The 27,407-nt window shown below is 38.0% G+C and overlaps 1 protein-coding gene across 3 annotated transcripts in view; it reads left to right on the top strand.

Annotated features, from left to right (window-relative positions):
* unc5cb (unc-5 netrin receptor Cb) overlaps window positions 1–27,407 on the top strand; it is a 225,672-nt gene that overhangs the window by 120,963 nt on the left and 77,302 nt on the right. For all 3 annotated transcript variants that reach the window (XM_077243784.1, XM_077243785.1, XM_077243786.1), the window contains exon 4: window positions 10,977–11,080. In XM_077243784.1, coding sequence (XP_077099899.1) covers window positions 10,977–11,080 — 104 coding nt within the window. The remainder of the gene's footprint in view (window positions 1–10,976; window positions 11,081–27,407) is intronic.

The following is a 27,407-nucleotide window of genomic DNA, read 5'->3' as shown; positions in this document are numbered from 1 at the left end:
CGAGCCCGGTCCAAGTGAGCAAAAGAGACTTCTGTCTTTCAGAAGCTTTGAGGCCTTTGGTGAGATTCAGCTGAGTGTGAAATGCTTGTAATTTGTTTATATTTTCTGTTATGCAGCTGGAGTTTCAATTAAAGTTTGTTGTGTGTTCTTGCACGTATCGAGACACAAACGCCCGTGTTTCATCTATCGTCTCCAGCCTTGCATTAATTTATAATAAGCAGAAAGGTTGTGTACCGCTACATATCACAAATGGCATTGTAATGCATTTGGCCCATTAGAGGCGGTAATAAATTCAGCGTGTGTGTTTGCTCATTTCCACAAAGTCCAGCTCTACCTTACATTATTCACCACTCAGGTTTTGGCCCTGGAACGGCACAAAATATGGATCGCATTTTGTCAAGAACCCCAAAGTGCTTTAAATCGGGCCGCTCAGTTCAACCGCTGTTAAAGGATTAGTCCACTTCAGAATTAAAATGTCCTGATAATTTACTCTTTCCCACGTCATCCAAGATGTTCATGTCTTTCTCTCTTCAGTGGAAAAGAAATGACGGTTTTTGAGGAAAACACTCCAGGATTTTCTCCATATAGTGACTTCAATGGAGTCCAACGGGTCGCAGGTCCAAATGTGAGTTTCAGTGCAGCTTCAAAGTCTCGACACGATCCAGCCGAGGAATAAGAGTCTGATCAAGACAAACCAGCGGACATTATATATATGTATATGCTTTTTAACCACAAAAGCTCATCTTGCAGAACTCTGTGATGCGCCACACATTACGTAATCACGTTGGAAAGGTCAATCGCCCTTAAAAAGTATATAAATGTTTATTTAGTTATAAATGTGCGCTGGTTTGTCTAGATCAGACTTTTATTCCTCGGCTGGATCGTGTCGAGACTTTGAAGCTGCACTGAAACTCACATTTGGACCTTCGACCCGTTGGACCCCATTGAAGTCACTATATGGAGAAAATCCTGGAGTGTTTTCCTCAAAAACCTTCATTTCTTTTCCACTGAAGAAAGAAAGACATGAACATCTTGGATTACGTGGAGGAGAGTAAATTATCAGGACATTTTAATTCTGAAGTGAACAGAATTCACAAGCGCAGCGGTTCATCTACATTACCAGAGAGAGACAATTTTACTCAATGATCAAATAAGACTTTGCAGGACAAAGATTATCTTTGGACGCGGTGCTATGGTGCTTGATAAAGGACAAAAGGGACAGTTGTGAGTTCACGGTCTGTACATACTATGGCTGACTCAGAGCAGGAGCATAAGAGGACTCGTTAACGTCGAGGGCATACAATATCGATGGATCGTAAAATTTAGAACCGGTTCTCGAGTGGAACCGGTTTTCGATTCCCATCCCTACAAGAATGCCTCTTTGATTCATCAAGTTAACATTGAGAGCGACTGCAGTGTTTACTACTAATGAAGGCAGAAATCCAGTCTCTGAACTGGCGTGAGCCGTGTTCGATTTACAGTTCGTCGTCTCAAGCTCACGTGTGTCAGAACACAACACATTAATTGTGCCACAACGGGCGTGTGTGTCGACCGGGCCTCGAGGGAAGGCCTGTAATGGAATGAAAACGCTGGTAATTGGACTGAGTTGTTTAGACTGCCAATCTCAGTGCCGAGTGGAGACTGACTCACGCTTTAAACCTCGAGTTATTACTGTAATGGGCCCCGATGCGCTCGCTGACGACACACACACACATGTAGACATGCAGCGTTCATGTCTGTGTGATAAAGCTGTTTCGGACATGTTCATTTCACTTTTCTCTGGTGTAGAGACAGCATTGGGTGATACAACTAAAGCAGATCTTTATTTTTCTTACTTGTGATGATATCCCCCCCCCCAATAAGTTGATCCAAACAGCCATTGAAGCTTTATAAATTAGGTTATATATATATATGCTCGACCAATATAAATATGAAACACTTTTTCTCATAATTTCATCCAAACAGCTTTTGTTGCTTCAAAAAAGTAGTTAAATTATTCGTACACTTGTTTTTTTTCTATAACATAATATATATTCTGATTCAAATATAAATGATTAAATCTACTCTTCCTTTAGCCTGTTCAGTTCCACAAAATTTTTGAGTGATGCTAACAAATGTTTGAATACATTTTTGGTACCGATTCATTAAAACAGGCAGTTCAAAAGAACTGATTCATAAATGAATGACTTCACAACTCTAACAGTGTTTCTGCTGGTTTACTGAGATTAAATTAAAACACTGTAATAATTCACAATGCTGCTTAGTTTTATATCAGTAGCCAAACCATGGTAAATTTGTCTCATAAATATTTGATATGTTAAATTTACTACACTATTTAAAAAGCACTTTGAGCTTAGTGCATGTATGAAAGCTACTGTGTGTGTGTGTGTGTGGTCAGCTGACACTGTTGTTTAACATCACAGATGATGAGGTATTTTGTCTTGAGCAAACAGTTTATTCTTTTTCAGATCGTTTGATGTGATTTGACGTGACGGTTTAAGCAGTCGTTGAATCTAATAAGTGATCAGAATAATGTTGTGTTTTTTTCTAATATTTGCTGAAATGAGTAGACAGTGAGTGTGTGTGAGACTGTGTGTGTGTGTGTGTGTGTGTATGTGCTTTTGGCAGTCTCTCTCTGTTTTGACCTTGGTTTGTTGTGACACCCACAGGGCAGCTTTCTGTCTCTGATTTCGACAAACCCGCGTCCTTCATCTCTCGTCCAGAGCGCTGTGTCACTGTTTGCTTCTCTTCAATGACGAACATCGGCCTTTAGGATGAGTGACCTGATGATGATGCGCTCTCGAGACGATCTTAACGCCTCCTGACCTCAGATCAGATGCATGAGGCCGTTCAGGGCCTGAATTTCGTTTCAGAAAACTCTATAACATCTTTTTTTAAAGGGTTGTTATAATGCCATTTTCACATGCCCCCAGAGTGTGTATCTGAAGTTTTACCGCAAAATACCCCACAGATACTTTTTACAGCTTGTTAAAATTGTCACTTTTTGAGGGTGAACAAAAACACGTCGTTTCGTGTGTGTCCCTTTAAATGCAAATGAGCTGCTGCTCCCGACACAGGGGGCGGAGCTACAACAGCTTGTGTGTGTTAGCAGCTCTGATTACCTCACACACACATGCACTGAACATTTCAAAAAAAAATTGAGCTTTTTATGATCAAACCGGAGTCAGACAAAGATGGAGAGACTCAAGAAGAAGTGACGACATGTAGAAGCAACAGGACATGTTCTGATGGTTAGTTGATGAATATATGTAGCTTATGTGTAGTTATCTTCTAGTCATTGATTAGCATATTCGGTCATGATAATTATAAATCGCGTTCCCTAAGGAGGGGTTTATGTGAATTTTAGGGTTAGTGATGTCACTAGCCCGGGAGGAATGTTGTGTAGATCCTACCAGCCGTTTGTTGTAGTCCTTCACCCTTGGGCATCCTTATGGACATTTTTGGCTTTTTCATTTTTGTTTTTATTTATCGCTTTGCCTGTGTTAATGCTAACTGCATAACATTTGACACGTGTGTGTATTTTTATTGGAATTTGACTATTTCACTGCCATTTCCTTGCACTAGGTTCATAAAATACTCCTTCTCAGCGCCTTTTGGACAAAAATGGAATTTTTAATCCCAGGGCCATTTAACTATAAAATGATGCAATCTTTGTTAAGAGGCTTTCATTCTGTTCATTCTGGCAAGGCTTCAAAACTAAAATGTTTACTATTTTTTTATTAAATGGTGCCATTTTTTCATGTTTGGCCTATAAAGCGAATACTCGCTTTATTCCTGTTTTCTGCTTCGGCATATTATAGAGCCAATTGGATAAATAATGCAACGATATTTGTGTAGGTGTGTTGGTATGGATGTCAGAGTGTGATTAGTATGTGTGTTATAAAAAATGTGCGTGTGTTTGTAATATTGAGAGAGAAAAACTCAACTGCAAATCTAAAATCCAATCACTGTGTGACCAGTGGAGTTTTGCTGCACCCAGTGGGGGAAATCTGTTACTACACACAATCAAAATCTTAACAAAAGCTCATTTTTTGAGATATCAACCTCAAATTTGGAACACAACTTATTTAGATTTATTGCTTTGATTTTGTAGCCGGTTTAGAGTTCAACTTGTTTCATAAAATATATATTTTAAATAAAATAATGTTCATAAATAATTTTCATAAACTTAAACATATATAACTGTTTTTTGGATTTACTTATTAATTTTGTTTTACTTCAGCAATAATCTGCCATGGGTCTTCTTTAAAATGATACCAAACTTAAGTCTGTTCTCCAAAGATTCAACGTGACGTGGACATTTTTGTCCTCTATGTAGCTGTGTGTAACTTTTTTTAATTGATGCACAAGGGTTACAAAGCCATTTCTGTAAAAGCAAATATCTCCCTTTGCTCTGAACTTTGAGTGTTGTAACTTTGCAGATGTTGTTTATGGTCAAACAGCAACATTACACACAAACTAAAGTTAGAAAAGTGAAATCATAATCAACCCCCCTTTAAATATAATGTACATACTGTAGCAGCCCAGTGTGCAACAATAATTCATATTTAAAAGCACAGAAGAGCTTCCGGCAGCCTTAACCCAACCAAAATTCCCATAATTCCCTGTACCGAGAGCACACACACACACACGTTTTAGAGCTTCTGCTTGAAACAGCAACCCAACTTGTTTATCATAAAAAACATACTGTACGCAAACCGCTTGTTTCTGTCCAACACAACTATAACACTCTGTTAACAACCACTGGCTCAGTTTCATAAGCGTTATTATAATCCATCCATCAAATATGTATGAAACGTTTCTTTTATCCTCACTGCATTCATTCCAGCAAACACGTCTCCTGTTACTGCTTGTTTGGATCTTTGATTCGGCGCCGCAGGTCCAAATTTAAGCAAATTCTATTTTGCATGTGAATAGAGAGAAATATAATCTCAAAAACAGGCCAGTTAACCCAAAAATAAGCTTGAAGAAATTATTAAATTTACTGTAAAGAAGATGGATCCTAGTTTTAGAACTATTAAGCTTTTTTGTGTGTGTGTGAAAGAGAGAGTATCTGTGTGTGTGAAAGAGTGAGTGTAAGTGAGAGAGTGATTGAGTGAGTGAGAGTGAGAGTGTGTGTGTGTGTGTGTGTGTGTGTGAGAGTGAGTGAGAGAGAGTATCTGTGTGTGTGAAAGAGTGAGTGAGAGAGAGAGAGTGAATGAGTGAGTGAGTGAGCGAGTGAGTGAGTGAGCGAGCGAGGGAGCGAGTGAGTGAGGTGTGTGTGAGGTGTGTGTGTGTGTGTGTGTGAGTGAGTGAGTGAGTGTGTGTGAGTGTGAGAGAGTGAGTGTGAGAGAGTGAGTGTGAGAGAGTGAGTGTGAGAGTGAGTGTGAGAGAGTGAGTGTGAGAGTGAGTGAGTGAGTGAGAGTGTGTGTGTGATAGAGATGCGCGATTGGCGGTTATAGCCGCCGATCCGCGGATAAACCGTGGATCGGGCGGATGACGTGATGAAAAAAAATATTTTAATTAAATTTCGGGTGGGTGGCGGGCGGTTTCTAGTCTCGCGGCTGTCATCAGCAGCGCCTTGTATCAGTGGATGGCGGGCGGGTGCGGTTTTGAAAATTGGTCAAAAATGTTGGTGCGGATGGATGGTGGACGGATGATGAGTTATGTGATGCGGTTGCAGATGAAATAATAGCCCATCCGCGCATCTCTTGTGAGTGAGTGAGAGAGTGTGTGTGTGTGTGTGAGTGAGAGAGTGAGTGTGTGTGTGTGTGTGTGTGTGTGTGTGTGTGTGTGTGTGTGTGTGTGTGTGTGTGTGTGTGTGTGTGTGTGTGTGTGTGTGAGAGAGTGACTGAGTGAGTGAGTGAGTGTGTGTGTGTGCGTGTGTGTGTGAGTGAGTGTGAGAGTGAGTGAGAGTGAGTGAGAGTGAGTGAGAGTGAGTGAGAGTGAGTGAGAGTGAGTGAGAGTGAGTGAGAGTGAGTGAGTGAGAGTGAGTGTGTGTGAGTGTGAGTGTGTGAGAGTGAGTGAGTGTGAGTGTGTGTGTGTGTGTGTGTGAGAGAGTGACTGAGTGAGTGAGTGAGTGAGTGTGTGTGTGTGTGTGTGTGAGTGAGTGAGTGAGTGAGCGTGAGTGTGTGTGTGTTTGAGAGAGTGAGTGAGTGAGTGAGTGTGTGTGTGTGTGTGTGTGTGAGTGTGAGAGTGAGTGAGTGAGAGTGAGTGAGTGAGTGTGAGTGTGTGTGTGTGAGAGAGTGAGTGAGTGTGTATGTGTGTGTGTGTGTGTGAGTGTGTGTGTGAGTGTGTGAGTGAGTGTGAGTGTGAGTGTGAGAGTGAGTGAGAGTGAGTGAGAGTGAGAGTGAGAGTGAGTGAGAGTGAGAGTGAGAGTGAGTGTGAGTGTGAGTGTGAGAGTGAGTGAGTGAGAGTGAGAGTGAGTGAGAGTGAGTGAGTGAGAGTGAGTGAGAGTGAGAGTGAGTGAGAGTGAGTGAGAGTGAGAGTGAGTGAGAGTGAGTGAGAGTGAGAGTGAGTGAGTGAGAGTGAGTGAGAGTGAGTGAGAGTGAGAGTGAGTGAGAGTGAGTGAGAGTGAGAGTGAGTGAGAGTGAGAGTGAGTGAGAGTGAGTGAGTGAGAGTGAGTGAGAGTGAGTGAGAGTGAGAGTGAGTGAGTGTGAGTGTGAGAGTGAGTGAGAGTGTGAGTGTGAGTGTGAGAGTGAGTGAGTGTGAGAGTGAGTGAGAGTGAGAGTGAGTGAGTGAGAGTGAGTGTGTGTGTTTTGTATCAACCTGAATATTTGACCGAAAGTCAAATTAAAATAAAGTATATCATTAGTCATCAGATTTTAATGATAATTTTTTTTAAAAAACATACTTTTCTAATTTTAACAAACTCTTTTTTGTACTTGTAAATGTGTTCCCTACATAGAAAACGATACCAAGACGGCTACTGACTGACGTCCCTTAAATGGGATTTTACTTGATTGTCATTTTCTCTTCAGGTACGGTGTTGTTGATCTCTGTGGAGAGACGCCACATACACTACACACTCGACTCCTCCAGCGGAATATAATATGTGTAATGGACCCGCAGGAGCGAGACACACTCCTGATCTCACCTCTTCCAGCGCGTGTGGGAACGCAGAGAAATATTGGATTTTTATTAGAGTAGCAGTGAAATCTCTCCTCCTCTGTGGCCCTCTTGGACAGGCGTAGAGCAGATAGACTGAGTTGAAGGGAGTGTGTGATGGAGAAGGCCCAGAGGAGTGTGTGGGATCGCCTCATCCATCACTGTCAGCGAGGGAGAAACGTGCGCGAGTACCACCGGCCTTCTGACTGACTGACAGGAGCTGGCAATCATACCTGCAGCCCCGCCCTCTTCTCATTCTGCTGACATAGATGTGAAAAAGTCATGTGTTAAGAGTCAAAGAAACACAAGAACTTGACTAACAGTGACATGACCTAGACAGAAATTATGAAAATCATAAGCACATTTGCAGTCTATATGCATTTTGAATGCGTGTTTGAAACATTTTTGGATATAGACCATAGACTGTACAAATATATGGGCGTAGTGTGTGTGACGTCACCCGTAGTGTTTATTAAGTAATATTGAAGCCTAAAGTGGGCGGAGCCGGCCGTTGTGAAAATGTAAACGAAAATGTTCGGCGAGGCGGATTAGCTGAGGTGACGTGACGCTAACACACAGCAGACAAACGGCTAGTAGTGACATCATCGGCAATCCACCTGTCACTCAAGTGGTCACGCCCTTAATTATGCAGCACTTTAAGGCTTAATATAATTTAAACTGATGAGTTATAAAAAAAAATCACCCCACTCACATTCGTCATGAAGGGCAAAGTTAGCTGTATAGATCAAAACCACTCTTTGCACCAGGCTGTGAACATGTTTTTTTCTGCTGTAAAGTTGGGCATTTTAACATGTGGGTTTATGGGATTGACTCTCTTCGGCAGCCGGTCTCTAGTGGCCAGTGGATGAACTGCAGTTTAAGTCTCTTCTGTGTTGGATTCAAGAGAGAGACTTTAAGGTTGCCGCTTGATATAGACACATATTTGGAGTGTCTTTTTAAAATATTTGTTGTTATAGGCACTTTTATGTTTCTTACAATCATTGTTTATATTATGCACGTGAGATTATTTTCGATTTTGTTGAGAACTTTTGTAATATGCCTGCCCAAACTCAATGCTTTCTAGGTAGGGAGCTGACTAGGCTTTGAGACACAGCCCATGTGTACCACTACTAGCTAATAGAGGGTATGCGCGTGACGTCACGTGACTGCAGTTACACACACTGAGTGGCAGAAACACTGAGTAGCAGAAACACTGATTTTTAGTGTGAATGCTGCGAAAAACACACGAAACGCAACTGAAACGGGAAAAAGCTTTGAGATTGACTTTATAAATAGATTTGACAATAAATCTGAGGTATATTTACAGACTGCTGAAAGATACAGAAAAGAGAAGCAAATGAATCGCTGCGATTCACAGAAACAACTGGATCCAGGCAGAGAAAGCTGGATTTACAGTTTTCATTTTGTGTAAATATTCTGAATTTGCGTGTAATATCATACCTCATATATTGTATTGTTATATATTATATTGACAACTCAATTATATATTTACCATCGTATATTCTGCATAATTGGATGTTTTTAAATAAACACTGACAAAAAGCTACACAAGTTTTAGTGCTGGACGATATGATTGAACATTGATATAAGTGATCACTAAGATTTAGATCTACCTATATTGTTTTTATTTAAATTGTTCACAGACAAATTTGCTTTATGTATTTCCCGTTGAAATCAGGCATGTCAATATCCATGATCACTGGATCTTCGGTAAGTTGTAAGGAACACTATATCGAGTCCAACCTTTAGTTTAAACTGATAATCGTTTGTTTTACTGCCGTTTTCGCAGTTTCCTTTATTAAATCCAGTCACACAGCAGCTCTTCTGACACTTATTTCCGGCAGGAAAGTGACGTCAATGCATAACCTCTATAGGAGGAATCATTGAGCCGAGTGTGTATCTGTGTGTAGGATGTTTCTATCACTCACAGAGAAATGAGTCTCAACCCTTTTGTCTTCATGGCACCGTTTTCCCACCATGGACAGATGATGAATGTGTAAATGACACTGACGGCAGATAAGCAGGAAATATCGTGTGGAAAATCTGATCCACATGCTTTGAATTAAGACTGGTCTAAGAAAGCCTGATGTACAACATGGAGAGTAGTGTAAAGTCAGTGTTAAGCTGTCTAATCACATTAATATTCAGGGTGAAGCACGAAACTCATTACAGCACCTGTGAAAACGCTGGCCATCAGCATGTGCCGCCACACGGTCCACATCCCAATGCTTTATTCACGCTGGAAGTCAAATATGTACCCAGGAAAGCATGAGGATAGTGAGCAGCGAATGCTGAATGAAAACACACACATCTGTATTCCAGCAACTTCCACTGGACTCACAGAAGCTGAGAGGAGATGTTTGAGGGAAAGATGGGCAGAACTGTTAAATATTGCATTCCAGGATGTAGGAATGAATAACCAGCATCTAATGTCACGGTTGGAGAGTGGCCCTCGGTGGACCCGTGTGTGACAGTAGAAATGAGTTGAAACTGCTGAAGAACTTCTCTGATTACTAATAGGACTCATTTTGGTTTGGATGTGGCGTGTGTGCTAAATACTAGCACTTACCTTTTCTATTCTATACTATTTGACATGTAACAACATGTGTGTAACTATTTGACAACGCTTAAAGTGACAGCAGCCTAATATTCTTTGGATAAAAGCGTCTGCTAAATGATTAAATTTAAATGTGTGTCCCATGCACTTTTAGGTTGCTGAGCGTCTTTGTGATTTTACAACAGATTTAAAGGTCGTTCACACAATCATATTCATAATGCATTAATGCTTTGAGTTTAATTTTAACTCTGTTGTCAAAGTGAAGCTGATGCCAAACTCATTCATTTGATGCAACGTTTGGTTTGTGCCCATTCCAAAGAAAAGTATTTAAGCCACTACATTATTTAGTCCCCCTGTAGTCAATTATTTGATCCCTTAAATCTCATCTTTGATCACTAAAATTACATATTTAAATTTTATTCCTTAAGAAAATGTTCTTCGTGCCTTAAAATATCTTGAATGTAACTCGACACCCTTGCCTCATTTAGTATGCGTGGTTCTATGAATATGCAAATGAGCCCCGCCTCCACTCACTCACTCACTCAGAGATCCACTCGTTGACGATCACACGTTGATCTGATTGGTTACAAGGTAGTTTGTGACGTCAGAAACACCAGCGATTTCAAACCGTGTTTTTGAGACTGTCTTTGGTTCACTGCAGTTTTAAGGAGAAAATACTCAGCAATGCTGTCGACTTATGAATTTACACATGGTTTGTCTTAAAGCATATTAAAAACATTATGTAATAAATACATTTTGCGTTTTCATTTTCAGAATCTTTTTTTGTATTTGTTGCAAAATTTGTTGAGATTTTGAACATATTGACCCCACATAGATCCATGTGAGATTCAAGAATTTCTTTTTTCATTTCAATTCCATTTTGCAGCAATTTGTTTTTAGGGTACTAAAAAAGTTATAACATCTTTATCAAAAACAGAAATACTTAACTTATTGCCATCGAAATAAAAAAAATGTTTTTATTTTTAAAGATTTTTATTCTTTTTTTAAATCTTACTCCAATTTTTACTTCAGTCCTCATATTGCACTGATTTCTGAAGGATCATGTGACACTGAAGACTGGAGTAATGATGCTGAAAATTCAGATTTGATCACAGGAATAAATTACACTTTACTATATATTCACATAGAAAACAGCTGATTTACATTGCAATAATATTTCACAATTCTTAATCAAATAAATGCATAATTTCAAAATGTTGAACGATACTGTAGTTTCCTGGATGATGCGCTCGGTCGTCTGCATTCTCATGATTCTGTGTTTCTCTCGCAGATCTCAGGAAAACCTTTGACCAGGAGCCTCTGGGAAAGGAAGTGACTCTCGAACAGGAAGTGCTTCTCCAGTGCCGCCCACCAGAAGGAGTTCCTGCTGCTGAGGTACGGGTTCATCCGTCCCCACACACAGACTGTAAAAAAAGTAATGTGGCGCTGACATCTTGCACTGATTTGGGTCCTGATTCTGCACAGTAGTGAACGTGAAGTGGAGTCACGATATCAAAGGCCCACCCTCCAATCACCTCCCGAAAATTGGAGTCCCGCGTTCCATTAGACTTCATGGTTTATGATCTATACTGGCACCAATACTGGGGGCGATCGAGACTCTCTGGCTTCACTTTTCAGGACTTGTGCGGCACACTTGATCTCCACACACCAGCACTCTCCTGATGAGTTTTATATCCAATTAGAGATTAACGTTTGTTACAGGGGCCAAAGCAAAGGTACACTCCTGGCCGACTGATGTGTAGATAACTCAATCACCTCGACTAAATGTCAGGCTTCGTTCAGAAACATTTACCTCAGCGGCCACCTGTTAATTCCTATTTAGCTACACGGGACATATTGATTCAGGCATCGATTTTAGCCGGAGTGGTCTGTCAGACAAACTCGTCCTAAAGTTTTAGCTAAACGGGATTAATAGATGGCAGCTGTAAAGGATTTTTTCAAAGCATCCAGTCTTTTCCCCTTTAAATCGTCCATCTTTACAATAACAAAGAGTAGGATGCAACAATTTGATGCAAATCCGCAAGCGAAACCTCCTCCAGGCAGGCTTAACAAACTCAATGGACAGATTTCGGAGGAGGGCTTAACGTGAACGCCTCGGGCTGTGTTTTTCCCGCTCTTTTTAATCATCTTAACACGTGTAATGACGACCACCATTAAATTCGGACTATCTTTAGCTCGGTCGCGTTGACGCCGAGGGCGTGGGCATGTTAAATAACACCACGGATATTTGGAGGAGAATGGGATGTTGTGTTACGGATGCGCACGTGCACATTGTCAAAAAAGCTTCTTTTATTGGGGGAAATTGCAGGATTGCTGGAATATTGTAGAGAAGTTTGAGCGTTTGGTCGTGTGCAGATAAGAGCGTCTTTCATTCAGCGCTGCTGCTTTATAGACACGGGATTGGATGTTTCTCGAAGGCTATCAAATGCTTCTGAAACATCACAGAATTAATATTTGGCTTGTTTGTGGCCACAGGGAAAGAGTTTATTTCCTGTTTGGGCTGAAAAAAAAGGAAACATACGTATATGTGAGTTGCGAGTTATGAATGCACTCAGAAATTAGATGTGTGGATGTATATGGGTTTAAAATGGCTATTCATATTCAGTAATATTATCTGTTCAACTCTATCAGATGAGAACTGAATTGAGCTAAAAAATGAAATTAACTTTGCAACATTTACAATTTACTCTATTGGACTGAATTAAATCATCATTGAACCAGGGTTAATATCTTAAACAGAAACTCACTGAAATAAAGCTAAAATAAAATATAATTTTTTTTTTACAAAAAATTAAATTGAACTAGAACATTTGGCAATAAACTGATATAAGTTTTAGTTGAAGCACTAAAATTATTACCTGGAAATAAAAACTAAAACTGAAATAAAAATAAATTAAATCTAAATAGCAAGATTAAAAAAAAAAAAACATAAAATGGCAAAAGCACATACTGCAATAACTTTAACAAAACTAATGTTAAAACTAAAATTAACATGAAAACTAGAAATCTAAAAATAAAAGCTAATTCAAAATATTAATAACTATAATAATGAGCTGAATAATGACACTATTGTCTTTTGTAGAGCTGCTTATTGCTGAACTGAATTTTTTTCATAATTGCTGAATTTTCAATTTATTGTCCATTATATTACTGCTTTGAAACACTCTCTACTGTATAAAGCGCTTTACACTCTTTCCAAAAGGGTTTTCTTTCACAGCGATTCAAGAAGAGCCATCATCAGTTCTTCAAGAACCATGTTTTTAATAATCTAAAGAACCTTTTGTGGAATCAATGGAAAGTTTCTACGGATGTTTAATGTTCTTCGAGGAACCATCAATGCCAATAAAGAAGCTTTATTTTTAAGAGTGTAGAAATAAATGTGACTTGACATGGATATATGATATTATCGGCCTGGTGAATGAATGTAAAATGTGTGGTTGAGCATCACAGTTTTTTATCAGCTGGATTTGAAGTAAAAAGCTCTTTGAATGACCGTCTAGCGACACTTAACCGAACATGAGTGAAACCAAAGAGCATTCTGGGTCAGATCAGAGCGATCTCTCCAGGGAGCGTGTTGATTGGCTGAGAGCGTTTCCTTTGATTCGGCTCTGAAAGGAGCCGTGCTTGACCTGGAAAAGCCCAGTTAAGTTCATTGCAGGTGGAAATGCTGACAGGACAAATGGGCCGCAATCAGAAGGGAGCCGTTTCCCACCAATTCCACAAACTCAGGGAACAATTTCTTCTTTTAAAAGAGGATGGGCCTGGATCAGCACACAACAGCCCACTTTGGCAGCGGAAAGATCTCGCATTAAAAGCAATTTGTGTTGGGAAAAACTGCACATCACAGATGGCGCCGCTTCGTTTCTCTTGGCATATTTTACTGAAGTTATTTTCTGTCTTCATCAATTGTTTGTGCCATTATGTTATTCAACTCAAACATGATTAGATCTGAGCTGATGCCGTCATATATCTATATATCTCTGTTCTTTTCTTTTGCATCTATTGCATCAACACTTGTATGGATATTAGTGAGTGCATTCATATGATAATCGGCATCAAATCGTTTATTTTTGTCTACATTGTAAAAAAAATGCATTTTCAAAGTTGTAAATGAAACGAAATTTTAACACTTTACAATAAGGTTATACAATACTTCTGCAGCATTTCTTAATATTAGATCTCAGTACTTATTAATGAATTTTTAAGATCTGCCAACATTAGTTAATGCACTGTGAACTAACATGAGCATTAACTTTCATTAATTGCATTACATTTTTACAGTGTTTATTAACCTTTGTTAAATGCATTAGCTTATGTCAACAAATCAAGATTTGCTGAACGTACAATTTGACTCTTTCTACTTCATAATTGCATGTTTAATTCAGCCGTTTCTTTGTAATTAATTGTGAAATTGGTTGAAAATACGAGTGGACAGTTTGTTCAGTGTACACAGCTAATCTCAGTCATGTCAGCATGTCTCTTTAGGGTTATAGACTCATAAAAACATGCATGTATCAGTGTGTCCGTATGTTGAGCTGGTCGTGATGTGTCGTATCGCATCGCTCGGATCAAAGCTCTTCTCTGTCTCGGTGTTGTGCGGAGGAAGGATTCAGGCACGTAATGAGAAGAATAGCAAGTCAGGAATGAAATTACATGGATCACACAATGCAATAAGAGCTCCTTCTCTCTTGGAGAGTGTAAATATGACGCTCACCGTGAGCCTCGGGTCTGCTGTTAATGACATAAAATAACCAACCGGCCTTCTGGGTAATTACATCCAGAGAGAGAGGGAGCGTACGTGCAAATAAAATAACACAATTCAATTTATTTCAGTCCATTTTGTGATTAAAAACCTGCTGAAGTATCAGTGTTTAAACAGTCGCTTCTGGAAGTGCAACTCATAATTCAGAGATGGCGATTGGTAACGATAACATCTGAAACTTGACGGTTGTTCAGTGATGATATTTGCTTCTGTAGAGACACAAGTGGGTTTTTATCTTTCTTCTCAGGGAAAGTTTTATGGCCGAATTCCCAGTGAAGAACCGCACTAGTACCTTAATCCTGAGATGTGGAAATCTGGAGAAAAAGCTCAGCCTTGACGTCCACTCCCATGATGCATTGCAGATCCTTTTAGTTTTGTACAATTCTATACACTTTCATTCAAAAGTTTGGAGTCCGGAAGATTTTTATGTTTTTGAAAGAGTCTCTTTTGCTCACTAAGGCTGCATTTATTTGATTACAAATATAGTAAAAACAGTGAAATATTATTTCAATGTAAATCAGCTGTTTTCTATGTGAATATATAGTAAAGTGTAATTTATTCCTGTGATCAAAGCTGAATTTTCAGCATCATTACTCCAGTCTTCAGTGTCACATGATCCTTCAGTAGGGCTGGGTACCGAGTTCGGTACTTTTTAGGTACCGACCGAATTGCCTCGATACTACCGAGTACCAAAACATGTCTTGTTTTTCGGTACCAAGTTTCGGTACCTAAGTGGTTAATCTCGTCAACGTCAGTGAAACAATAAACATGCAGCATGATTGGCTGTGGCGGAAAAACACTAGTTTACGCGGCTGCCTAGAGACGTGGCTCGTCGCACGTGAGGCTGTAGTGCTGTAGTCGCACTGTGTGTGTGTGTGTGTGTGTGTGAGCGTAAGCGTCCAACCCAGATAGATAGAAAATATGTAGAAATGATCAAAAGTGTACCTATGTACCCGACTCGATGCCATAAGCACACAATGCAATATTTTCGACAAGATAATTGCTGCCAAGACCGGTAACACGGTAAATCTGATAAGGTACTTAAAAGCGCACAGAATACACTCGAGAGTAGAAAGTTTATCCGCCTTCGACTGCAAGAACTGGAGCGCGTCACATATAAACCAAAACTCAGCGTATTGGATACTTGCCTCACAGACATGATAAATAGTTCTATATATGTTCAAAATATGTCTACATTTAAACGAAACAATTAGAAATAAATAGTTTGATTACCTATTCCATATAGGCGCGGGCGCGCGTTCACTACTGCAGGGATGACGAGTCAGCATCGCAAATTCGCAATAATCATCTTTGCAGCCAACACGTTTAGTAAACAATTGTTCATTAATAAACAATTAAAATATCTCCTTGCTATCGTTTCCCGACACATCCATAATCATTAGGCTACTTCTGCCAGTGATTTGCGCAAGCTTCATGTGTGCTGAGCGTGTGGCATATATCCCGACCCCCAGTAGCCTATATTTAATTCAATTCACATTTATTTGTATAGCATTTTTCACAAAACATATCGTTTCAAAGGAGCTTTACAGAAAATGCATGTTTCTAAATTACAATTTAGAGTGATCTGTTATCAGGGGTTACTGTGTGTAATGCATTTCAGTTAATTTTCATTCAGTTTCATTGTTAAACAATGCATTAAGTTAAGGCAGGAACAATGAGCTCATTGAAGAAAAGAATACATGTTGTTAAATGATTAGGAAACATAGAAAACTTTAGCATTGGTGCTTTTTTACAGACTCAAAATATGAGTGTAAAAAATAAAAGTTTTTTTTGGTTATGTTAATGGTAATGTTAATGTTATATGGATAAAATTGGTATCGAAAAAAGTATCGTTCAGGAACCGGTATTGAAATCAAGGTATCGGTATCGGTATCGAAAATTTTGTTACGATACCCAGCCCTATCCATCAGAAATCAGTATAATATGATGATCTGGTGATCAAGAAACATTTATGATTATTATCAGTGTTGAAAACAGTTCATATTTTTGTGGAAACCATTATACATTTTATTTTTCAGCATTCTTTGATGAATAGAAAGTTAAAACGAATAATATTTATTTGAAACAGAATCTTTTGTGACATTATAAATTTACTGTCACTTTTGATCAATTTAATGTGTGCTATTCTGAATAAAAGCATTAATTATAAAATAAATTAAAAATCCCCAAACCTTTAAACTACAGTGCATATATATATATATATATATATATATATAAATATATATATATATATATATATATATATATATATATATATGTATATTTTCTTCATGCTGTAAGTCAGTAGTTGTATATTGTACGATCATTCATGATTTGCATACATCATTCAAGAGATGAGTGGTGATTTTTTTTTCAGACCTTTTTTTTCTTTTAACAATGTTGTGATTCATCTCAGATCTGGTTAGTTTGGCTCTTTATTGAAGAGTTTATTAAATCCCTGTGGAGTGAATGAATGTTAAAAATGTTTTAGAGAAGTGGGCGGTCGCTGTCACGCTCTCTTCAGGAGCGTCGTGAGCGGTGGGCTGTAATGGGAGGTGTGTGTGTGTGTGTGTGTGTGTGTGTGTGTGTGTGTGTGACTGAGTCAGTGTTCATCAGTCTCACCGCAGTGAACGTCAGGTGTGTGTTCGGGCTCCTCCACTGACAGCCAGACGACGCTCACGCTTACCTCACCGCTAGAGTAAAGAAACACATCCATTACCCCGATTAACTGTGGAAACACAAACGTCACTGTCGCCTTCCTGTCTGTTTCTTTTGCTCAGGCCAGAGGCACAGATTTTAAAAATAAGTTTAAATTAGGTGTCACAATATATCGCAATACAAAAATGTAACAATATGTATCGTGTACAGTTAACCCAAAATAAAATTTCTGAGTTTTAGTGTCAGTACTACATTAAACTACTATAATGTTGAATATAATGTATAATAATGCAATAGGGGAATATTTCTGGGTCCTGATCATGACAAATTTCTTATGACACCAGTAAAAAGTGGCCTACATTATTTTAAATATATCTAGTCAGTGACAGAGATCAAGGTCACTATTATCCTGTGCTTTGGGTTTCCAGCACCAAGTCTATTCATTTACATCCACAATGTAATATCAAATTTACCATTTTAATCAATAGTAAATTTTTTGTTAACCTTTTATCATATGTCTTGGAGTATCGTAATAATATCGTATCGTGAGTTCAGTATCGTGATATGTATCGAATCGTGACGTTAGGGAATCGTTAAACCCCTAGTTTATATATATCAGGGCTCGACATTAACGCTTGTCCTGGACAAGTGGATTTTTGAAGGGGCGAATGATAGAGAATTTTAACTTGCCCGATCGGACAAGTATCCTGATTAACACGTCAATAACACAAAATAACTAGGGAATCACCAAAAACTTGAGAATGATTCATTCATTCATTTAGTGTAAGTGGCGATTGATAGTAAATAATAACATAATATATAATGTACCTAAGGTAACAAGGTTGTGTTGTTGAGGCTCTCACAGCCTTATGAGGAGAAATGGAAACAAATGAGTGCAGTTCACACACAGAAACTCAGTTAACATACTGCGGTAAACATTCAAAATGTGGATTTTTATATTTATAAAACATGATACAGTTAAGAAACATCACAAGACCAATAGAGCTGAATACCATTACGATTGAAAATGTAACAGTTCAATAAAGTAAACAAGTAATTAATATTAAGTCACTTACATTTTAGACGCAAGATAGACTGTTTTCGTTTCAGCAGCGAAAAACCAAAAAAGAACCATATTGCATCTCACAGGAACACTTATCCGTGTTTCATTACTGAATGAATCAGCTTTTTTAACAAATCAGTTGATTCAAAGATTCAATGACTCATTCATAAACAACTGCCTAATTTCTGAACTAATCAGCCGTTTGAACGAATCGTTTGAACGAATGACTCAATGACTCGCTCATCAAGACGGTCACCTGCCGCCACCTACTGGTGGTTTCGTTTCGTGTTTAAAAGTATCATTATTTCCAACGATTCTTATTTGTATATATTAAAAAAATATTTAAAACAATCTCAGAACATTATTTAATGCAGTTGTAATTTTTCAGTGTAAATTATTTAATTTGATTGGTAACAGCCCTATAGTGTTTTTAAATTCTAATTAAATTTATTGATAAAATTTAAGAATTTATAATGAAAGATTAAGCATATTTAATATAAAAAAAATGCCCTTTATAAAGGTAAACATATCATAAATAGTCATATTTAAAGATGTCGAATCTGATGAGAATATTGCTTCAGAAATAAATTAGATTTACTTTTTTTTTGGACAAGCTAATTTTTTACTCGGACAAGTGAATGACCGATTTACTTGTCCAAAGGACAAGCATATATATATATATGTATATATGTAAACAAAAAAGTAAATGCTTATTTTTGTGATATACACTGAACAAAATTATAAACGCAACACTTTTGTTTTTGCCCCCATTTTTCATGAGCTGAACTCAAAGATCTAAGAACTTTTTCTATGTACACAAAAGGTCTATTTCTCTCAAATATTGTTCACAAATCCGTCTAAATCTGTGTTAGTGAGCACTTCTCCTTTGCCGAGATAATCCATCCAACTCACAGGTGTGGCATATCAAGATGCTGATTAGACAGCATGATTATTGCACAGGTGTGCCTTAGGCTGGCCACAATAAAAGGCCTCTCTAAAATGTGCAAATTCTGTGATTTTAGGAGGTTTCTTAGTCTGAGTCACAGGCATTTTCATTACATTTCTAATAGTTCCATAGCGAAGCAGATGCTTGTATCTGTTCCCTTTGTGTGTGCATGAGAATATGCAGTGATTCTTCCATGAATCGGGCAGACCTGCACTATCTCTCGCAGCAGATGAAGTCAGAGCGACGCGAGTTCAGACTCAATGCCACGAGCAGTTGTGTGATCCGCAGGGTTTGTCATCCGCTCCCCACAAAAGGAAAAACAATCTGATTATGCACCTGGATTAGGCTGTAATGTAATCTTCTATTGTCGTGCCGAGTCGCTCATACACATGTTTGTTTTCTCATCCACATTTGTTCTGTGTTTTCCTCCTCACGAGCAAACCATTGCATATTTAACCACGGCACGTTGTACATCTAATTGTTTCAAGCTTTTCTCCTTTCTTTTGACACCGTTTCTGTCGCTTAAGGATTAGCAATAAATATATTCCCTGAAAATGGAGAATGATTGTAATTACAGGCCTGGTAATCTGAGATTAGCGTCTGTGGCTTTGTGTTTTTGCATTATGAGTTTGTGCCGTTCCCTCTCATCTGATTGACATTATCGTAATGATTGAAGAGACTCGAGTGGATGTTATTCCTAAATGTGATCAAAAAATGCATGAGGGAAATGCATTATTATAATTAAAATTATGATGGCAGCTGAAATGAGCTTGTGTTGATATTAGTCTAGAAGTGAAGTAATCCTGTAATTCGTTCTAGAGAGGCCAGTTGGACGGTAGCGACAGCAGAAGTTGTAAAGTTATAAACTCAGTTTCAGGAAGTTCTCGTCTGTTCTCGACAGATGAATCCTCAGCCTTTATGACTCTCCTCGAACCCTCGCATGAAGAGTCGAGCTCTGGCTGGAGGAATCTGAAACACTGCGAGTGGTTTGGAGAATAGCAGAGCAGTTTGGTAATACGAATTAATCACGAATCATGTGATGTGTTTGACTCGCGTTTGTTTCCATTCTATTGGCAATTTTTAATGTGCATGTATGGAAAGGGGGGGGGGGGGATCACTTGTAATTTGACTTGTATATCACTGACATCACATTTGCTTAGTCAGGTGTCTGAGCTGGGCGATGTAAATAACAATATCATTACATATGTCTTTTTTTACTATGCTTTTCAGTCAGTGAAACCATCATTTTCAATCGAGAGCTATCGTGTCCGAGTAGATTCACAATATTTAATGCTAGATTCAAAATATAATTAAAATGTGATTAAAAATCATCACAAAATGTAGGGGAAAATTATCCTTTCTATTCATACTATAATATTTATAACGATATTTAATTATATAATATTTATTTTACAATTTATTTTTCTTGAAATTTATTGATATAATATTAATTTATTACATATATTACTATAATATGACGTATGTATTCACAAATACATATATAATACTTATAATAATGTTTAATGATATTTAATTATATATTTATTTTACAATTTATTCTTATATATATATATATATATATATATAGCTCTAATTATTTATATAATGTTTAATAATTTATATTAAATTAAATATTTAATATATATCCAGTATTTATCATCCAGTTTTAGTTCATAGTAAAAACAGGACCCACTTTGAGGAACCTATTAAATGTATAATATTTATTAATATAATATTTATTTATTTAATCACATGACAGTATTTCCAATGTCCACAGTCTGTTTAATTGTTATTTACTGCATGTTCCAGCTCTCGTTGAGGACCCGCTGTAAGGACGTCATTATTTGTTTCTCCCCGTGAACGTTTCTTTTTTCCTCCTTCACCAAAGGGTCCTGCACACAAGCGGGTGACAGTCTTTTTCATGACCCTCTTTTTCTTGGCAAGCCCATAAAATGGACTTAAATCAGTGTTGTGAAAGAGCTCTGTGTTTTCATTTCTTCTTTTCTTTTCTCTGGACTCTCAAAAGCACTTGTCACTGCGCTCAGATAAAGCTGGGGTTCAGAGGTGACCGTGCGCCCGAGATCCGCTGAGACCGTCGCCATGGCAACCGCGTTTTCATTCAGGCAGTCGCTGGGCAAGCCGGGGTCCTGCCGAGTCACATGGCGAAGGCCCACGGTGCTCAGAGAAAAGACTCGTCCAGGGAGATGCGAGCGGATTTGAAACTATCTTCAGTGGAGCCGCTGGGGTCCTCCTCTATTGTGCTTCACTTCTACTGGCTTTTAAAGAGACGCTTAAGACTAAAGTACAGAAACACTGCCATCAGTTGCTCAGCAGCGACCGAGTCCAAACCAAAGCCCTGCCTTTCAGCCCGACGGGCCCCGACTTATTTACGCCCCTGGGGCCGGGCTTCGGGCCAATTTTCACGTCATACTTCACATGCCGGCCGGGCCTCGGGCCTGTTTTGGGTTATCCTTTTTATATTTTTAGGCATTAATTAAAAGAAAACACGAGAAGTTGACGTCGACGATAGAAAAACAAACATAAAAAAACATGTTTTTAACCTATCTTATAATTACACTGACATATGACTGAGATGACAGTCTCACGCACGCACACAGAAGGTTTCTCGTCAGCGCGAGCTGAGCGACTGTTCTAACTTTTCGTTTGATTGGACTTTATTTTCGTTTAACTGTTGGAAACTACTGATGTTTTTCGTTTGATTGAACTTTATTTTCTTTTAACTGTTGGAAACTACTGATGTTTTTCGTTTGATTGAACTTTATTTTCGTTTAACTGTTGGAAACTACTGATGTTTTTCGTTTGATTGGACTTTATTTTCGTTTAACTGTTGGAAACTACTGATGTTTTTCGTTTGATTGAACTTTATTTTCTTTTAACTGTTGGAAACTACTGATGTTTTTCGTTTGATTGAACTTTATTTTCGTTTAACTGTTGGAAACTACTGATGTTTTTCGTTTGATTGAACTTTATTTTCGTTTAACTGTTGGAAACTAGGATACTGATGTTTTTCGTTTGATTGGACTTATAATTACACTGACATGACAGTCTCACGCACGCACACTTCTCGTCAGCGCGAGCTGCGCGCGATTCACCTCGTGAAATTGAGAATAGCTTATTAAGAGAAAACGGTAAGAGACTGTTCTAACTTTTTGTTTAATTGGACTTTATTTTCGTTTAACTGCTGGAAACTATGTTTTTCGTTTGACTGGACTTTATTTTCGTTTAACTGCTGGAAACTATGTTTTTCGTTTGACTGGACTTTATTTTCGTTTAACTGTTGGAAACTATGTTTTTCGTTTGACTGGACTTTATTTTCGTTTAACTGTTGGAAACTACTGGAAAAAAGAATGGCCATGTTCTGTGGTGCATTTTTGAGGTAAGATAACCTGCAAGTTTGTTTTTAATTTATTTAATTTAATTTGTTTAGATTGTAGGCTATTGCTCATTTTGTTTGCGAGCGCTGCGAGCAGCCTGAGCCTGACTCAGTATTTAAAAAAATGTTGTTTTACTCACTGTGGTTTAATAAATAAACATTTATTAAACTAACTGTCTGTGCGATATGCTTTAAGTGTTTTATATCTATGGATTTTATTGTAGCCAAGTAAAGTATTAGCATTGATTTGAGAAGCTAAATTGATCAAACTTGTTTTACTCGCTGTCGGCTCGGCTGCTTGGTCGTCATTTAAAACGGGCTAGGGCCTGAGCGTCTCGGGCCAGGGCCGGGCTCTGGCCTAGATTTGTGGCCCGTGCAGGGCTTTAGTCCAAACCCATGTGACTGACTCTCTTCTGAGGAACTGGAAGGAGGCGTTTAGCAGAATGTTCATGTTGTTCCTTTCAGTTTCTTTAATGATGGTTTAACATCCATGAAACCTGCAAAAGGGGTTATTTATAGTGTTAAAAGTTTCTTTAAATTATTAAAATGTTCTAAGAAAAACTGAGGTAAAAAAAATGATTCTTTTAAGAATTGATCACTGGAAGGTTATTTAGGGAACCAAACATTTTTTTTCTATGGCAACACTGGAGCATACATTCATATATATATATATACAAAAAATTCTGAACCCGCCAATGGTCGGTGACTTAAAAAAATGTACCAGCCATAAATATTTTTTAACCATAATTTTATAAAATACACGTCGACCACAAAAAAAAACCGTAGACAAAACTCAGATAAACAACAATATAAGAATAAACGGGGGAAAAAATGTAAAGAAAGCAAAGAAAAGAAACACCTTATAATTTTAAATGTATGTCTTCTGGGGGTGTTGAGTGTTTTAAGGTATTCAGTAATTTAACATCTTTTACCCTTTGTCTCTCCTATACTGTCTTAAATAGCCTGTCTGAGGCACTTAATCTTTAATAACACAAAGGCTTTTTGCCAAATGACACAAAAAACTGAGCGCCCACATATAGTGACAGTAAACTTTATAATGCAAGTTTCACATTTGTATTGCTGTAAGTGTTGGTCGTATGCTGAAGAATGTGTGTGTGGGCGACTCTAAACACGTTAATTTAATTTAAGCGTCTCCAGAGAGACCGAACAGAACGCAGAGACCGAGATGCATGCGGTCTGTGACCTTTGACCTTGGGCATAAACAAACCCATCAATTGGAGAGAGTAGAAGAGAATGTTATTGCTCAGATAATTTGACGAGAAACGTTTGAGCTCATATTGAGACTTTTGTAAGCAGTTTTTTCATGACGTGGCTGTCTTGGAGAAATAATTGAGACGTTTTAGAGTTTGTTATAGTGCGTGTCTGAAGGGAAAATTAATGCATTTATTATAAGCAAAATGCAATATTAATGAACCCACGACACTAACCCTGTGAAGATGCGTTTATAAGCAGCGCACAGATGATGATCACGTGGATTTATTTTCCCGCTCATGGATGTTTAAGTCTGTCATGTAAAATCTGATCGATCACCAGTGAAGATCTTGATTGAGACGTAAACGAGAAACAGCCAGTCTGGAATGAGGTCAGAGCCGGTTTGAACCGGTTTAATGTCTAGTTTCTGCATCCGTTGGACAAACACTACTGTGCTTTCTGGCAGATTCTCAGCTATTAATATGTATTCATATTGATTTGGGACACATTTCCATATTTCCCTCTCTGCATATAGGCTGTTCATGCCTCAGATTGATCGGATCCTTCATAACTTCTGTATTCTCCTTTGCTGTTGACTTGAGCGGATGAGATGTTGGAGTAATGATGAACTTTTGCTGATGCTGCACTTCTGAGAATCACACAAAACTGCAAAAGCGTCTTGGACTCGCAGTTGTCTCTCACTTTCCCTCCGTTTCTTTTTTCTGTGTTTGAACACAGCATTCAGGGTTCAGGACACGCCAGAAAAATATTTGTGTTTTTTGTTTTTGTTTCAGTTATGCAGTTTAGTTTGTTTGGAGTCTGTGGTCAGTTAAATGATAACATATGATGATTAATAGTGGATATAATGGCTGGTATTATTAATCTACACGACTGTTCTGAAATAAGTTTCTTATGCTCACCAATTGTGCATTTATTCTATCAGTAAAAAACAGTGAAATATTATTATAATGTAAAACATTATAATGTTTTCTATGTGAATATATAGTAAAATGTAATTTATTCCTGTGATCAAAGCTGAATTTTCAGCATCATTACTCCAGTCTTCAGTGTCACATGATCCTTCAGAAATCACTATAATATGATGATTTGATTTGATTATTATCAATGTTGAAACCAGTTCATATATTTGTGGAAACCGTGATACATTTTATTTAGAAAGTTCAAATGGTATTTATTTGAAATTGATAAAAAGTTACATTGAATAAATTGTATCTAAGTCTTTATTTCTATAGTGCTTTATACAATACAGATCGTTTCAAAGCAGTTGTACAGAGATACACAGAAAAATAACAAACTTCATCAAACTCAAATTCTTCAGCTCTAAAAATACAATCGTGTCGAAGTGTTTCTAATATTAACCAGATCAGATCAGCTGATTTATCACTGATAGTGTTGGCAGAGAGTGATATTGTGAAGCTCAGTGTTGTGTTGCTGATGGCATGTTTGCAGTTATGAGACTCAGGACAGGTAAACAAACCCAGGTGAGATCTACAGACTAGACACACACAGGCACGCACACACACTGCGCCCTCGACCTTCAGTGTTAATCAGGACATCTGTGCATGTGTGCGGGACGTCCAGAGAGGATGATGCTTTAACCGCCGACGCTATTAATCACCACTGTGTGTGTGTGTGTGTGTGTGTGTGTGTGTGTGTGAAGGGTTGTTTAAAATTAAGTCAAGAACCCTAGAGTTTTATATAGAGCCCCAGTGAAGCTTTTTTCTAAGAGTTTGGACTGTATTTTCTCAGAGACGAGTCGTTTGGCCTTTAGCGTCCTGTCGGCGTTCCCACATGAAACAATAATAATAACTCGGCTGATTTCTGTGTGTGTTGTTATATCGTTATTATTTAGCCAGGGAACAGATCTGAGCTGCTCACGACTCAAACAAGGTTGTTGTTTTGTGAAACTGTTCCTAATTAACGTAATAATGTCTTTGGCATGTGAATAATTCAGAAACCGCGCGTTTGCGTTTGTGCCTCTGTATCTGAGGATTATGAAAGTTTTTATTTCTTTTCTTATTTTGGATGCCTTTCATCTCGAATCGTAGCAGATGCTGGTTTATATTTGTGTCAAGCTCAGATTAGGACTAGTTTTTAACAATCAACTAGTCCAGTTTATATGAAGAGAATACGAAGGTAAACATGGCGCTTCATCTGCCAAAGTCTTCCGGTTCTGATCAGACTGAAGATTATTTAAATGCTGCCGTCATTTAAAGCAATTACTGCGCTCCATTAAATATTAATGCAGGTTTTCCCTTCATCCTCAACCTGCGTTCAATCACACAGACATCTAACCATCACACACAAACAAACACACACACACACACACACACACACACACACACACACACACACACACACACACACACACACACACACACACACACACACACACACACACACACACACACACACACAGCTGCTTCAAATTAAATTGATGTCAGCTTCTCTTGATGGAGCCACAAACAATAATTGGCTCCTAATGCTTCTGCCTATTTGTATAATGACCACTTGTATTAATTTCCTTCATGAATATGAGCGCAGGAGTAGCTGCTCATCAGAGTCAGCGGCGGGTGTGTGTTTTATACGCCGTGTCCTTCCTCACACAAATCACACGTGCAGATTCTCTCATCTATATCTCTCTTGCCTAGTATTTATTAAACCTCTAACCCTAAAAGAAATGAATACATTTACTCAAAGGATCCATTTAATTGAGCTAAAAGTCACATTTATAATGTTACAAAAGATGAATGTTAAATAAGTGCTTTCTATGTATGATGGTTTCCACACGAAAATGAAGCAGCACAACTGTTTTCAACATAAATGTTTATTGATCATCAAATCATCATATTATACTGATTTCTGAAGGATCATGTGACACTGAAGACTGGAGTAATGATGCTGAAAATTCAGCTTTGATCACAGGAATAAATTGCACTACTATATATTCACAATCCCATACAAAACAGTTATTTTACATTATAATAATATTTCACTATTTTTACTGTATTTGATCGAATAAATGCAGCCATAATGACTAATTTAAAAAAAATACTTTTTTAAATTTCACCCCTTCAGAACACCTCGGATAATATGAAAATCTTATTTCTTCTCTCTCATTTTTATGTACCTTTTCCAAGAGAGATTGAAACACTTTCTGATGACTGACATGCAATTTCCTTCCGTTAATAAATGTGCCAATTATCGCTCTGAACGTCTCGCTGACAATCAGACAATAACGAGCGTCAGTGTGGGAGTGAGAAATAGACAATGAGCGGTGTCTGAGTGTGTGTGTGTGTGTGCTTGAGTGCTTTTATAGATACCACACGTGTGTTGAGCTCCGTATGGATTGGCTGATCGTCAGCTCTATGTATAGCACATGTGTAATTATTCTTCAGCACAGAGCTGCTAATAGAGGAACCATTGAGGCCGCAGCTTCAGTCCTGAGCAGAAGACCAGACCAGGGCTAGAGAACTAAAGCCATGCAAGAGTGAAATGCATGAAATTAACTTATAATATAATATTAGGGCTGGGCAACAATTAATCACATCCAAAATAAAAGTTTATGTTTACATAATATATGTGTGTGTACTGTGTGTAATTATTTTGTATATACATACACACACATATGCATGGATATATTTA

Source organism: Siphateles boraxobius, unplaced genomic scaffold, assembly GCF_051911475.1.
Source record: "Siphateles boraxobius isolate OS27281-9 unplaced genomic scaffold, OSU_SipBor_1 25, whole genome shotgun sequence".
In the NCBI taxonomy this organism is placed as follows: domain Eukaryota; kingdom Metazoa; phylum Chordata; class Actinopteri; order Cypriniformes; family Leuciscidae; genus Siphateles; species Siphateles boraxobius.
The sequence above is the reverse complement of the archived record's forward strand: the minus strand, read 5'-3'. Positions and strand labels throughout refer to the sequence as shown.